This window comes from Hevea brasiliensis, chromosome 12, assembly GCF_030052815.1.
Source record: "Hevea brasiliensis isolate MT/VB/25A 57/8 chromosome 12, ASM3005281v1, whole genome shotgun sequence".
NCBI lineage: Eukaryota > Viridiplantae > Streptophyta > Magnoliopsida > Malpighiales > Euphorbiaceae > Hevea > Hevea brasiliensis.
Window position 1 is genome coordinate 35,556,527 of NC_079504.1, and position 12,906 is coordinate 35,569,432.

At 27.9% G+C, this 12,906-nt stretch overlaps 1 protein-coding gene across 3 annotated transcripts in view; it reads right to left on the bottom strand.

Annotated features, from left to right (window-relative positions):
• The window catches only part of LOC110644460 (phospholipase SGR2), a 33,637-nt gene extending 30,824 nt beyond the window's left edge, over positions 1-2,813 (bottom strand). Inside the window, exons 1-3 of one of the 3 annotated variants that reach the window (XR_002492827.2) lie at positions 2,116-2,791; positions 1,847-1,947; positions 1,360-1,554 (exon numbers count right to left, since the gene is read on the bottom strand). Coding sequence is in view for 2 of the 3 variants with exons in the window: in XM_021797237.2 (XP_021652929.2) it covers positions 1,360-1,554; positions 1,847-1,947; positions 2,116-2,317 (498 nt within the window). In the remaining variant the exon portion in view is untranslated. Of the gene's footprint in view, positions 1-1,359; positions 1,555-1,846; positions 1,948-2,115 lie in introns of all 3 variants that reach the window. The other 2 variants (XM_021797237.2, XM_021797238.2) reach the window with 2 other exon arrangements.
• Between the last annotated feature and the right edge of the window lie 10,093 nt (positions 2,814-12,906).

Consider the following 12,906-nt stretch of genomic DNA (forward strand, 5'->3'; position numbering starts at 1 on the left):
AGCACTGCTCTTTAAGCAAATACTAATGTTCACAACTTCACATCCAAATCCAGAGGCATCAAACAAAACATAGAAAATATAATTTCAGCAACATGTTAGCTCAAATCTTAAATGATATGTCACGACTTGAGCCCATATGCACTAAAGGACTACTGGCCTAACAGCTAGAGCAAAGCTAGGCCTAACGACATGACCCAAAAGTCAACTTCTAGATGTTATCAGTGGTTCACCAAGGCCCATATATATAAATCAGGTCAGAAGTCCCTTTCTAATAAGGGACTTGGGGTGTTGCTTGATACTTGCAAAAAGTGATTGAAAATGAAAAGGGAAACTAAAACTCTCACCACAAGATCGTCGGTTCTCTATTATTTACCACATATCTTAAATTCTCAACAATGTGCAAAGACATGCAACTAGCGTTGAATGTCAAACATAAAAGAAATGAAAAAACAAAGCTTTTCTCTCCAAAAATTTGCACATTTCAGATGAAAGAGCATTTTCCCTTTAGAAATACTAAAGAGCATGTAACTATAGACAATCACCTTCAGAAAGAAAATGCAATACTATTAAGACATTATTCTTCCACCTTCATTAATCTTTAAACCTCTCCATGTATAAGCACAGCAGTCACTGGTTCAATGCAATAAGAATAAGATTACCTATTTCTGTTATAAATCCAACTATATCTCCATTTTCATCAACTTCCCGCACTTCCCACACATGGCCAAGGACATTAGTTAGATCATAAATATTATCAGGTATACTTAAGAAGTGAAAATAAAAGCATTAAAATTATACATTATTTTGCGTGTTGGCTATTCACTGTAACAGTTTATTGCCCAAAAAAAAAAAGCTTTATTTTCCATTTAAAATCTACCATGCCAAACATTTGGGAAAGAAAATACTAATCTCCAAGAATACAACTGATGACAATGATCTGACCTTTTAAATCAAAAAATATGTCAGACTTTAGTACAAGACGTAGCTATCATGAATACTGAGGTTACTAGGGCATCATTCACATCCCTTATTTCCTCTTCTGCCTGGGAAGCGGATTTGCATCATTTTTCATTTATTATTTCTCTTTGCCCCCTTTTATGGTGTTACAAGACTCCTTGTACACGATTAAATTTACCTTATGGTCAAACTAATCCTCATCCATTTAAAGACAAGAAACCAAACCGAAACCCTTACTTTAGATTTTCAAATTTTATCTGCAGGCAAAAATGAGTGATCCCAGTTTTTTTTGTTTATATTTGAAAGTTTAAATTTCATACTAATCTGGTTTTAGGATGGCAAGAAAAAGATGATTGAGAAATTACAAAAGCAGAATGAAGGATGAAAAAAGATGAAGGATACCTCATAAAGTCCTCCTTTTACAGGCACACCAACTCTTTCTTCTTCAGCTTCATACAATTGAGCTGCCTGAGCACTTTCTATAGAGTATGCACTTTTTTGCTCATCCAACTTATTTCTTGATGTAAATCGACTCCCAGGGCCTTCAGTACATTCAGCAAATTCTTTCCACCAGCTAGAGAGTAACTCTTCCTCTCTCTATAATGTATGCGCAACAAAATAAAAGGCAAAATAAATAAATAAAGAATTGCATTATACTGATCAGACTTCCCACTTGCTTAACGCACTGAGCATTTAATACAATAAGTAATGGAAACTATTTCATTCAACATCAACATAATGCATCAGCACAATGCTCAATAAGCAAACTGACATATGTTAAATATTAAAGAAAACGTTATCAAATTAAAAATGTGTCCTGATTCCAAGATGCAAATTGAAGGGGCCAATTTAAACATTTAACCAATAATAGAGTCTTCAAAATGCTGACCTGCAAGAAAGACGCCTCTATTGCAAGAGAATCTCTCATACCAAAACGGAAATAGTCACTCTTTCCCACTATCTCAGTGCGAGGGATTGACGCAGCTAACTCTGTAGAAACACCAAATTAGCAAAATGAGCAGTTCTGCTTTTCCTTTTTTTACTTAAGTTTCACCAAATACAGACTGATCAGCATAAATAAACAAAAATTTTTCAACTTATAGTAATATTTCAAGTAGGCTAGAACATACTCAAATTGGATAAAGAGCTCAAACTTACCATTCTCAGCCAAAGGTGCCTTGCAGAAATACCACCGAACATCGCTTCCATCAGAGGGACTCCTAGTCTGAGCCAGGTACTTCTGGCGGCCCTTGCTATGCTCTATAACATCCTCCAATCTCGCAATGTTCCCCGGCGTGTTCTTCAGCAAATCAGGCGATGTCTCTTCTGTAACATCCGGATTTGCTTTGGAATCCGCCATCTAAAACGGTTCCAAAGCAAACTAATAAAATGGTAACCTTCAAATGGCTTAAGGAAAGAGGCTTGGTATATTGAAATTGTTTAAGAAAGTAACAAATGGGATTTCTTCAAGTCATCTAAATGCGAGATTCCAAGTGAAAATTCACCCCATAAAAAGTATAGCTTATTATACCCAACAAATTATAAAATGGGATTTCAGAAAACGCTACAAAAGCACGTAAATTAAACAATACTTAGCAAAGAAGACAAATTGAAATCAGAATAGTTCAGAAGAATTAACTCATAAGGAATTGGAACTGGTATTGTTAAACCCCATAGAAAGAAAATTGAAAAGTTCGAGAGATTTGCTAATTTGGCCCAAAAAACTGCCCTTATTAAACGTGGAAATGACAAGTGAAAATAAATAAATAACAAGAATCTGTGTGATATGCAGAAAGAAGAACAAGAATGATAGTTGGGAATGTCAGGTAGAATAAAAATCTGAAAAAAAAATACAAAATACAAAGAATTTGGCGGTTGCGTCTGCGTTTACGGTGAGTGTAGCAGGTAGCCCGCAGGCCTAACGGGCCAAATTCAAGCGCATGAGCCTAAAATGGGCTGGTTGAGTTTTTGGGCTTTGGGGTTGGGCTACCAAAGTCTAGAGATGTTATTATTATTATTGTTTGTATTTTGCTTTATAGTTTTACACAAAGTACAATTAAAAAATAAGATAATTTGTGAAATTTTTTTTAATAACTAATTATAAAAATTTTATTAATTTAATGAAAAAAATAAAATTTTTTCACATAAAAAATACATATAATACCTTTTTAAAAAATCTAAGAGATAAATTATATATAGTAAATTTTATTAAAAAATTATAAGAATAAGTTTAGTGTTTATTAAATATTATTTATTAGATTTTTAAAAAATATTATATATTTTTTTACATGAAAAAATTTTAAATATTTTATTTTATTAATAAAATAATCCCTTTATTCTAATTTTTATATTTAAATAATTATATATTTTCTATAGCATTTACTTTATGTATAATATTTTAAATTTTAAGAATAATTGTATTTAAATATTTGTATCATAAAAACAAGCAAAGTTTTTCATTGGAGTTGTCACTTAGACGTTTAATAAAGAGAACTTGGATTGATAATTATTCATTATTAATTTTTTCTTTAATGTTACTATATTATTTTTTTTAAAACCATATAAGTTGTATTTAAAATTAACATATATTATAATCTATGCAATTAATTAATTGTTTTTGTTATAATATTGATTGTCAATCAATTATTATAACTATTATTGCTATTTAAAATATATAAAAAAAAACTTTAATTTTACCATCTTAATGTTTATTTTTTCTTTAATCATGTAAGTTATATTTAAGAATTAATATATATTATAAATCATATAATTAATTAATAAAAAATAAGTAATTATTTTTGTTATAATATTGATTGTGATTCAATTATCATAACTATAATAATTAGTATTATTATTTAGAATAAAAGCAATTTTGTTTTATAATATAATTTAATTAATTTTATTTCAATAATTGTCACCTCTTTTGGTAAAATTTTCTTTAGCTTCAATTTAAAATTAATTATAGGCCGCTAATTAATTTGTGGTCTAATAAATAAAAATTATCTTATTTAATTCTTTTCATATGTAAATTAGTAAAAAAAAAAACTATTTTCTTTGATATTATTATATAAATATTTTTTTTTCATTAAATCATTTAAGTTATATTTAAGATGTCACTCTAGAATCGCACTACTTGATCTTATAAAATTGATTCCTTTGTCTAAAATGCACCTTCTTGGCATTAATATATATTATAACCTATGTACTTAATTAATAAAAGCAAGTAACTATTTTTTTTTATCATAATATTGGTTTTCATTCAATTATCATAATTTTTGTTATCTTTAAAATGAAAAAAATAATTTAATTTAATACTATAATTATGGCTAAAATTTATAAAATATGTGACTATATTTAGTCAATTAAATTTGAATATTTTTAAGATTATTTATATACTGATCATCAAGATGATACTTTATATTTTTTAATTTTTTCATTTATTTATTTTTATTAGTGATATATTTTAATTATATATGTTAAATGATTTATTTTTCATAGAAAATAGATTGCAAAAAAGTGATAAAAAATAAAATTTTACTAAAAAATCCAAATTGTATATATAAATATTAAAATGAGAGTATTATATTTACATGTTGTAAATTTTAATAATTGAATTATATAAAAAAAATATTAGAAATAATTATAATAAAAAATAAAATATTAAAATTGTCACGACCCAACCTATGGGCCAGACCGGCACTAGGACCTGGGCCAGCCTAAAGCTATCGAGGCCCGTAGTAAGCCTAACTATTCCTTAACCCAAATCTAAAGCCCATTTGGGCCCAATTTCAAGGATTCAACCGGACAGAGTTCGGCCATAAAATGGATCTTTCAACGAAGAGTTTTTGACTCACCCGACCTGTGAACACAATATATAATCAATTTGGGAGCTCAACTCACCCTCTACATACTCATACAACATAAAAATAAATGGGAGCTCAGCTCCCTCATCCAGCTCAACACACATGTATAAATTAATAACTTTACAGGTCCAAAATGACAATTTATATTACAGACCCAATTCAAATAAATATTTCTAACACATGCGAAAATTCTAAGAGTTAACAGATTTATACAAACATTAATTAACGACCTACGAGGGAGAAAAACAGATTAACCTCAAAAATATCCTCCTGTGGCCTGGAAAAATATTGAACAGGAGTGAGCGTTCGACTCAGAGAGTAAAATATTAATTTTAACCTTAATCTCCATAACTATCTAAAGCTAATGCACCTTGGAGAATGAAATGCAACATCAGCAATATTTTCACATCATAACAGCAAAAAAGTAATTTGGAGCACTCACACACCCAGTAATGTCAAATCATAAATATATGGAAGCTGATCCCCTATACAGCTCTCTTAAATCCAACCTGTGCCAGGGAAGAACTCAAGCCGAACTTTCGCTTAATAAACCAAATCGGGGTCCCAGCGAAGAACTCAAACCGTGTCTACCCTGAAGGACCGGGTCCCAGCAAAGATCTCAAGCCGTGTCTACCCGTCCTATCCATAGCCAACACCACATCACACGCACGCCAACGCACGCACACTACTCCAAATTATCACAACAACATCCATGGTACTTTAACAGTTGTGAATGCAACATAAAATATGCCTAGGGTTTAACTACAAAGATATATATATATATATATATATATATATATATATATATATAAGTGATGCATAGGCATGCATTAAATATATAATAATATCGAAATTACAATTACAATTAATATTTTACTCACGACATTTAACAAGCAGAATCAGAAGCGGGTGGAGGAAGAAGGTCATCTCGCTCACCGACAATTTTATTACAATCATTTAATAAATTTGACTCCATACAAACTAAGAAAATATCAAAGACGTCCTAAGTCGTGCCGAAAATCCGGCAGAGTCTCCTCTATACCTAGGACCTATCCAACCTGCAAAAGCGCTCAAAATGCACTTCTATATTCACAAATCATACACTCACAACTCAATCACATCACACAGCCCCTCCTGGGCCCATCCATACAGTCCTCAATCACAATATGTAAATTTACAATTTAGTACTTATAATTGATCATTTTTGCAAAAACTACCCAAATAAGCTCTAAAAATTCTAAAACTTTGCCCCGCGGTTCTTGGCAATATTACTAGGCTATTGCAAAAAGGATCATAATTTTCTGAGCTACCACGAATATTTTATGGATTTTTAATCCCATTTAAGTACTAGAAAATTATGAAAAAGCAAGGTTTCGGTTTACCTATGTCGATTCCGACTCCGGCGACGCGCTCGGGACATCTGACAATGGTGGGGTAGCCAAAATCTTGATCCAATTCGGAGACTTTTTTGGCAGCCAGTCTGTCTGGCCGGAAATTCACAGACCTGTACAACTATCGAATTTCTGCGAATTGAAGATACCTACATGAAGCCCACAACATGGGGGTTAGTATAAAATTTTTACGGAATTTTCTAAGCTCATTTAATACTCAGAAAAACACTACGAAGTTCCGCAAGACCCACCGAAAAACGGTGTCAGAAAATTTCAAAATTTATATTGCCGCGAAGCTCTCGACGAGTGGAGCGCTCTGGTGCTCTCGATTTTCTAGTGGGGTTCACGGTTTTCGAGAAATCTAACCCAAAAGTCAAAATGGACTAAAATTTTCTGAACAAAAATTAGACAAACTGCTCGATGGATTTTGGTGCTCTTGGTGTCTATGGAAAGCTCTCGAGGTGTACATGTTGTTTGACACAAGACCCGGCCCAATCGGTGGCCGGATCGGTCGGATTTCGATCGGGAAGACGAAGCGTCGCGCGCGCGCAGTAGTTGTGTTTGCGCGAGTTTTCCGACCGCCTGGAGCGTCGGCCGGCCGTGGGGAGGTGGTGGGGCGGCGCATCGGCGAGGTGGGGTGGCTGGGGAGGCGGCGACGCGGCCTGGGGGTGAGAAATGAGAGAGAAAATGGGAAGGGGAGGTCGGGATGCGCGCGGGGAGAAAGAAAAGGGCAGAAAAAGTCGGTCCGATTCAATCGGTCAGATCTGGTCTGGTTCAATTCAGCCGGTTCGATTCAAGATACAAAATTTAAAATTTTTACTCTGCCTTGGGACCAAAAACAAGGCCCAAAAATTCCGAAAAAATTCTAAAAAACTCAGAAAAATTCATAGATTCCAAATATATTTTTAGTTTTGCCACATGGTCTTTAAATTAATTTTTAAAAATCATCAAAGTTTTTGTTTTCGAAAAAAATCAAACCCGATTTCTAAAATCCGAAAAATTTCAAATAATTTCCTAAAATTCAAATAAAATAAATTATCAATATTTGCCCAAAAATAATAAATTTAAAAATTAGGGTGTTACAAAAATTAGATAAATAAAAAATCTAATATATGTATACATATAAAGTATGAAGGTTTTTCCTAGTTACTACTACGTAGCATTCTAAATTTTAGTACTGTCCTATGGCATTTTAAAGTAATAAAATTTTCTCATTGCTACTGCTATATGGCATTCTAAACTTTAGTGCTGCCACGTAACACTTACCATATAGAAATTATTATATTTAATAATTATAGTAATTAATATAAATAATTATTATCATTATTATTACCATTTTTACTAAATTTTTATGGTTAAGTAATTAAAAATATTAGATATATTTCAATAATCTGTTAGATTTCTCATTTAATTATTCTTAAATTTTTAATTATTTCATTTAATTATAAAAATCTAATAATTATATATCTTAAAATTAATAAAATAATTTAACATTATACTATAAAAGTAATCACATTGAGTTAAATACTTTACCTTCTCTCCTTTTTATATATTTCATAAATTTTAATTTACTTTAATATTTTTTTATTTTATTTATCTTATTTTAGTATACATTTAATAAAGACATAATTTCAATTATATATTAAATGCTATATATAAAATGAATTATGAAAAAATGAAATAAAATTTTATGTTCATAATTATGGTAAACAAGAAATTTATATTAATATTCAATTTTTATTATATGAATTGATTATGAGATCATAAATTAATTGTCAATTTTCTTTAAATTAGTAGCCACTGGCCCTTCATTATTATTATTATTATTATTGTTGTTATTGTTGTTGTGATAGTGCTTAATTGTTGTTAAATTATTTTTTATTTTAAACTATTATTATTATTTATTTTAAATTATGATTAAGTTATTAATTTCCTAATATATAAGTTACAAATTATTTAATTATTACAATTTAATATTATAATAAGTGGCTATTATTATTATTATTATTATTATTATTAATAAAAATGCCTAAAAAGCTCAAATTAATTAGAAATAGGAAAAATTAAGAGTTGATTGAATTAATTAATTTATTAATTATACCTAATAAACACATATACTAATTTTATATATGTTTTATTTTCACTTCCTAATGAATATATTGTTCAGATTTTTATAAAATAAATTTAAGAAGATATAAGATTTTAAGTCTATCACATTTATACACGAGACATTCTAAATTTTAGTGCTGCCACGTGGCATTTTAAAGTAATAAGATTTCTCCCTTGCTACTTCCATATGGCATTCTAAACTAATAGAAATTATTATATTTAATAATTATAATAATTAATGTAAGTAATTATTACCATTGCTATTATCATTTTTACTAAATTTTTATAGGTAACTAATTAAAAATATTAGATATATTTCAATAATCGATCAAATTTCTCATTTAATAATTCTAAAAATTTTAATCATTTTATTTAATTATAAAAATCTAAGAATTATTTATCTTAAAATTAATAAAATAATTTAAAATTATACTATAAAAATAATCACATTAAGTTAAATATTTTGCCTTCTCTCCTTTTTATATATTTAATAAATTTTAATTTACTTTAATGTTATTTTATTATTACTTATCTTATTTTAGTACACATTTAATAAAGACATAATTTTAATTATATATTGAATGGTATATATAAAATGAATTATGAAAAAACTGAAATAAAATTTTATTTTCATAGTTATGGTAAACAAGAAATTTATATTAATATCAATTTTTATTATATAAATTAATCATGAGATCACAAATTAATAGCCAATTTTTTATAAATTAGTGGCTATCACTGGCTCTTTGTTATTATTATTATTATTGTTGTTGTTGTTGTTGTTGTTGTTAAATTATTTTTTATTTTAAACTATTATTAGTATGATGATGATGATGATGATTATTATTATTATTATTATTATTATTATTATTATTATTATAGAGGGTGTATATGTGTGTGTGCGCGCGCGTGCGCGCCCCAAGTAATTTCATTAAATTCTCTCTATTTTTTATTAATTAATTATGTAATTTATTTTAAATTGTGATTAGGTTTTTAATTTCCTAATTATGTATATATAAGTTACAAATTATTTAATTATTACAATTTGATATTATAATAAGTAGCTATTATTATTATTGTTATTATTATTAAAAATGCCTAAAAAGCTCAATTTAATTAGAAATATGAAAAATTAAGAGTTAATTGAATTAATTTATTAATTATACCTAATAAAAACATATATTAATTTTAGATATGTTTCATTTTCACTTCTTGTTTAATAGGTGGTTCAGATTTTCGTAAAAAAAAATTCAAAAAGAGATAAGATTTTAAGTCTATCACATTTATACTAAGTGGCAATTTTTAATTAAATTTATTAATGACAATTTTTTCTATATTTCTTAAAAAGTTATAATATACAATTATTATATAATTTAATTTTTCTAAATACAATCCTTAATTATTTTGATCTTTTAAATTTAAATAATGAAAAAGTATTGATTGTTATTCATTATGAGGTTTACTAATTTTTAATTTAAAAACGTCAATGATAGTTATTTTAAAGGAAAATAAAATATTTTTAAACACATTTATTACAATTAAATTTAATATTTAATTGATGATGATTTGGTAACTCAGTACATTTAATTTTAAAATTTAACAAATATTAGCATGATTATCCAATTATTATCACAATTAAAAGTTTAATTTCCTTTAAAATATCTGCTTCAAATTAAAATCAAACATATTTGAATTTTGTGAGAAATTAATGATTGAATTTTCTTTTAAATATATCTAATTATTAAAGGTAATATATATCCATTAATTTTTTTAAAAAAAAGAGAAAAGCAAATATTAAGTTTTTTTTTGTATTTTCTAAACAGCTATGGTATATAATTACTAAATATAATTATCACATATTATTATGTTTTCTAATTTTTAATTTAAAAATATCAATTACACTAAAATGAAGAAAAATAAATATTTAAAAGTTTTCTCTCTCCCTTTTATATATTTAATAAATTTTAATTTACTTTAATATTATTTTATTTTTATTATTTTAAAATGATTTTTTTATTATTATTATTATTATTATTATTATTATTATTATTATTATTATTATTATTATTATTATTATTATTATACACAAAGAATAACTTATGGCCATTAAAAAAAAAAAAACTTATGGTTATTAAGATTATTGATTTGAGAGCAACTGCTAACTTATTTTGTCAAAATTTATTGCTAATATTTTAGAATTTTAATATTTTAAATAATAATGTTAAGATTCTTTTAATTAAAAAATATTTTTTTAATTAACAATAATTTAAGGATATAATTAAATCTGATATATATATATATATATATATATATATTACCATGTATAGCACGAATATTCTACTAGTTTCTATTAAATTTATGCATAGCACAACCATTTGGCTAGCATGATAAGGGGATAGAAAGGTAGATAAAATTATTTTGTTAAAAATTGCCATTTAATGAATTAATGAGTGTTAATTTAATAATGAAAAGAATAAAATAAAAATAAAATATACATAAAAGACCCTTTAAAATACCTTCAAAAGATATTATTCAACTTTTTTTTTTTTTAATGTTGGTTACCTCGCTTTGCACGAAGAGTTGAGCTATTTTTTTTTTTTTTTCCAAAAGATAGTAGATAAATTCATTAATTAAAAAAAGGGGCTTTCACAGAGTGACTTCAAGGCCCAAAACATAATAGATTAAACTCTAAGACCTAAAAAGCCGACAGAAAAACAAACCACCCAAACTCAAAAAACCCTATGTCTAGGTGGATTATACTAAAGCAAAACTAGCTGACCTAATATGAGAAGAAACTGGAACCTTAGATATTGTCCCACCACTTCATCGCGCTAATGTTAGAGGCCGGAACAGCTATGATGATTGCTCCCGAAAAAGAGCACTAGCATGAAGAACTCAACACCACAAATAGAAAGACTGAAGCCCATTAGGTGAGAAAATCTTTGCATCATAGATTCCTCTCATGTTGTTATACTGCCATCACCAGAAGAAGTCCAAGGGCTCAAATAGTCGAACAGGGCAGAGCTGAAGGCTATTTAGGCCACTAAAGGACTGGACGCATCCGAGGCGTTGGTAATGTCCTGAGAGATGACTGGCTCTTACCTATCAAGCAGAAAAGACCCTAGTACCAAGGTTAAGCTCCACGCACTCATGGCTAAAGCAAAGCCGCTAGCTAAACAAGGAAGACAACGCGGGTTTATAATGAATCACCCGCTCTACTATCCTTATACCTACAAAAACCCAAAAGCAAAACCAAACTATGGGCAATCCTAACTAGCGAGGGGAGGGCGTAGAACCCATAAACAGGCCAGGATATTGCTCCCCTTTGCCCGGAAGGGGTAGGGGAAGCCGTAGAGCACAACAGACAAAGGAGACTAGCTCCTAAAAGAGGACAATTAAATAGAGAAAAAGTCTCTCTCTAACAATGCAGAATGAGAGGCCAAATAAGCAATATGTTTTTTTTTTTTTTTTTTTTTTTAAAGTTGAACTAACATTATATTACGTAGTAAATAGAGTTATAAATGTACAATTATAATTAAATTAAATAGTTTTATTATACTATTATTAATTTAATTAAAATATATGATAAAATTATATATATATATATATATTCTTTTTCTCTTTTCCTAGAATTTTTATAGATGTAATTAATAAAATTATAATAGTAATTTATATTATTTTTCTTATGAATTCATAAAATTTTCACTAATTAATTGAATGTGAATAAATGTGAGAAGTTAATAGTTGTAAGTTTATAAGTCATGTATTATTGGGTTAATAGTATCAATAAAATAAACTTTAGAGTATGCATGGATAAATAGTTATTATTATTATTATTATTATTATTATTATTATTATTATTATTATTATTATTATTATTATTATTATTTATGAAAATAGGAAAACAGGCGCAACGATTAAATTTGGAGAAAACTAATAGGGATGGAGTTCTTTCTGACTTTGATCCGATCTGATTTGCCCCACACTCGATCTATTTTCTTTGATCTTGCCTCGCCTATTGTGCAGGGCAAGGGCTATCTATTTTCTTTGATCTTGCCTCGCCTATAGTGCAGGGCAAGGGCTAGGAGACCATCTCCCCGTCTCAAATCTAGAAATCCGTCTTGATAATAACATATTTTTTTATTAAAAATTAATTTATTTTTATATATTTAAGTACTTAAAACTTATATATGTGTGTATGTGTATTACTTAAAACTTATATTTATAGTTTATAATGTATTTTTATATGCATCTATGTGTATTACTTAAAACATATATTTATAGTTTACAATGTATTTTTTTAATAAATAAAATTTGCTCTGACCTTAATCCTCTGCTAGAGCCTTACAAGCCTTTTGTAATAAGTAACAAAAGGATAAATGAGTGTATATTTATGCGTGTGCAAGTTTGGCCCAGTTCTTAATCTTTGAAGGCTCTCATTTAACTAAGTTGTAGAGCTATTTATTCTGCAAACAAGGTACACGTATAGACTATGAACTAATCTATATAGTTCATATTATTTATGTAATTATATGATAGACTAGTAAAACAAATACGGTGGAGGTCTTGAGGTTGTACGAACATGG